Genomic DNA, 3,413 nt, shown 5'->3' with positions numbered 1-3,413 from the left:
TAAATATTAAATTTGGTAAAGTATGAACATGGATAAGTTAGGACTCGCGGTCCATCCTGATATTCCGTGATACTCATCTTCACGTAGAAGGGGGTAGTCATGTGTGGGAATGGCAGGAGGTTCTTCGTTCATCACTTAGCATGGGCGACGGACTAACCTCGAGTGGCAGCTGATTAGGTATATCCCGGCTACTACACCACTCGGGTGCAAGGACGCTTGTAACTACATGGTTCATACAGTCCGGACGGTCTGTCTTATATACATATTTCTATGTTAATTATATGATAAGTTACATGTTGTATGTGTGATTTGAAATGTTAAATGTATGGGTTAATTGTATAAATTAAATATTATAAGCTTACCCTTGCATTTCCATTGTGTTGTCCCCTGTCTATGTACGTTCGTCTTGTCTTGCAATGATCATCCGTGTGGATGTGAGCATATGGTGGTGCATCTCTTGAAGACATGCTGGAAGAAGAAAATTTGGAAGAGGCAAATCTGGTTGAAGTGGAAGTAAAGGTCGAGCCATAGAGCGCTCGTTAGATTAGGACTGTAAATGTTAGTGTAGCTTGAACGTTCGGCTAAGTATTTTGTAAGGCCGTTCGTCCTACTTATCCCTGATTCTGTTTTGATGCGTACGTTATTTTTTTATATCTAAGAACGTTCGTTCTAGACTTACTCTGTATGCATTTTATGCGCGTTTCGTTTGTACTGAAGCCGTTCGGCTCTGGAACTTCGTTTATGTATTTAAAGACTGCACTGTTTGTATTATTAATTGTAATTAATTCTCAATTATGGTAATTACTGTATTTTGGGATGTTACATTAGTGGTATCAGAGCAGTTTTGTTCTCTTAAGGACACTGTAGGGTTATGAGTGCACTGTGTTTTTGCTGTGTGCTATTGTATGTTTAATGAGTTATTATTATTTTAACTCTTGGACATAATTAACGCTCGTTTTTCTCTGTGTCCAGAGAACAAATGGCACCTAGGCTACCTCCTCCACCCCATCCGAATGAGCCTGACACGTCCAACAACACTAGGCTGTTGGAGACAGTAATTGATAGGTTGCAGCAACAAAATACAACGTTAATGGAGCAGAACACTGCTTTGATGCGTCAAAACCGGGAGGCCATGCAGGGTTTAGAGGCCTCTCGTGTCACCGCTGAAACCACACAAAGACAACTGATGGAGATCCTTGCTGCCACTAGAGGTACGCCTGGAGCTTCTTCTTCAAACGCCACCCAACCTGCTACCCAACCAAATGCTGAATGGAGTTTGGAGAGTTTTCTCCAGCACCATCCGTCCAAGTTCAGTGGCAAGTGTCTTCCGGACGAGGCTGACCAATGGCTAAGGGATATGGAGAGGATCTTCAATGCCAAGAGGTGTCCAGATGAGAACCGCTTGGCATACACTGAATACTTATTGACTGGAGAAGCGAGCCACTGGTGGGCGAGCGCTAGGGCCATTTTGACGGACGCCCAACAACCAATCACTTGGGAAGTGTTCAGAAATAAATTTTATGAAGAATACTTCCCTGACAGCGTCCGTTTTGCAAAGGAGGTTGAGTTCTTACAACTGGTTCAAGGGGGTATGTCGGTTTCAGAATACACCAATAAATTCAAACACCTTGTCAGATTCAATACTATGGCCACCAGTGAAGAGTGGCAATGTCGGAAGTTTGAGAACGGCCTAAGGAGTGATTTGAAAGTTATGATTTCAAGCTTGTGCATAAGAACGTTTCCTGCCATGGTTGAGCGGGCCAAGGTGTTGGAGAAGAACATGGCGGAAGTTGAACGACACAAGAAACAACAAACAGTAAGGGGACCGATCGTCTCAAGGAGTAGTGTCAATCAGAGGGGATCTCCTTACGTTCGTCCGTCAACCAACACGAGTGGATCTCAAGCCTTGGTTCCTGCCGGACAGTCTGGGCAACAAGGTAACGTTACATGTTACAAGTGTGGAGGGCCACATTATCGTTCATCATGCCCTCAACTGGTGGGAGGAAAACACTGCAACAGATGTGGACGGAATGGGCACTTGGAGACCGAGTGCAATATGGGCGGACGTGCAGTGATGAGACCGCCGAACGCTGGAAGAAATCAGCAAGGGAGAGGTGGACGAGCCCAGGCAGTAGGGCGTGTGTATGCTATTACTGGAGCTGAAGCCGCGAGCTCAGGTACGCTCATCACCAGTACCTGCTTAATTCATGGAAAGCAATGTTGTGTGCTGTTTGATTCAGGGGCGACACACTCCTTCATCTCGAAGGCGTGCGTTGATAAGTTGGGGATAGTTGAGAGCGAGATGCAGTTTGACTTGGTGGTATCAACCCCAGCAGCTGGAGAGATTAGGACATCTACTGTGTGCGTTAGATGTCCTCTTGAGGTAGAAGGGCATAGATACAAGGTGAACCTCATATGTTTGCCTCTCAAAGACTTAGAAGTGATTTTGGGAATGGATTGGTTGGCTACCAACCATATTCTAATAGATTGTGGCAAGAAGGAGTTAGTGTTCCCTGAGGATAATGAAGGAGAGTTATCGGTAACGCTCGATCAAATAAAGGAGGATATACTGGAAGGTGCAAGCTGTTTTCTCATCATGACACATGAAGATCAGGAATTAGGAGGGTTGGCAAGAGAACGAACGTCCAGGGAGAGCAGTATTGAACGAACGGTCGTGAATGAATTTCCAGACGTTTTTCCAGAAGAGATCCCTGGACTGCTGATAACAGTTGAAAAACTGTTATTTTCATACTTAAAATTGATACTAAAAGCAACCTTTAGACTTAGAAACTAGCTTGAAATCATGCCTTTTATCTATATTTTCAGAAATAAGAGAGCTGGACAGGTTTATGCTTGATTTCAGTGTTTTTGTGCAGGTTTTAGGGTGAATTTAGTGAAAGAAGTGAAGAAGGAGAGAGATGGAATCATAAAAGGAATCAAAAAGTGCAAAAAAGAGAAGAAGCCGAAGTCACCGCTCAGCGGCACTTTACCGCTGAGCGGCACTTAGAAGGTCACGTTGGAACCGCTGAGGGGCAAAATGGCCGCTGAGGAGAAGAAAAGAGACGCGCACTCACCGTTGAGCGGTACTTTACCGCTGAGCGGCATACTTATGGGCTTGGGCTTTGATTTTTTGTAACTTTAGAATAGTATATAAGCCTTAGAACGTCCTAGGGATAGTATCTTTGGCAGAAACGAGGCAAACACTCTCTCTTCCACCCCTTTGAAGGAGGATCTTGGATGCTCAGGCTACCTCTTCACCTTTATAGGGTTTATTCTTTCATTCTTTCATTGTTCATCTAGGTTCACCATGAATATGGTGAACTAAACCTTGTATGTTTGTTGGGGAATCAATGTAATCTCTTGAAGCTCTCATATATGGAATTTATGCTTGCATCTTAATCTAAGATTTATGC

At 44.0% G+C, this 3,413-nt stretch overlaps 1 protein-coding gene across 1 annotated transcript; it reads left to right on the top strand.

Moving 5' to 3' along the window:
- Positions 1 to 979: 979 nt before the first annotated feature.
- On the top strand, positions 980 to 3,147 carry LOC148199001 (uncharacterized). The gene is made up of 3 exons (XM_088111980.1): positions 980 to 2,224; positions 2,267 to 2,576; positions 3,143 to 3,147. The coding sequence occupies exons 1-3, from the start codon at positions 980 to 982 to the stop codon at positions 3,145 to 3,147; spliced, it is 1,560 nt and encodes a 519-aa protein (XP_087968106.1).
- Positions 3,148 to 3,413: the final 266 nt, after the last annotated feature.

The sequence above is a fragment of the Vigna umbellata genome, chromosome 4, assembly GCF_029865625.1.
Source record: "Vigna umbellata cultivar VRB3 chromosome 4, Vumbellata_1.0, whole genome shotgun sequence".
NCBI classification, from domain to species: domain Eukaryota; kingdom Viridiplantae; phylum Streptophyta; class Magnoliopsida; order Fabales; family Fabaceae; genus Vigna; species Vigna umbellata.
The sequence above is the reverse complement of the archived record's forward strand: the minus strand, read 5'-3'. Positions and strand labels throughout refer to the sequence as shown.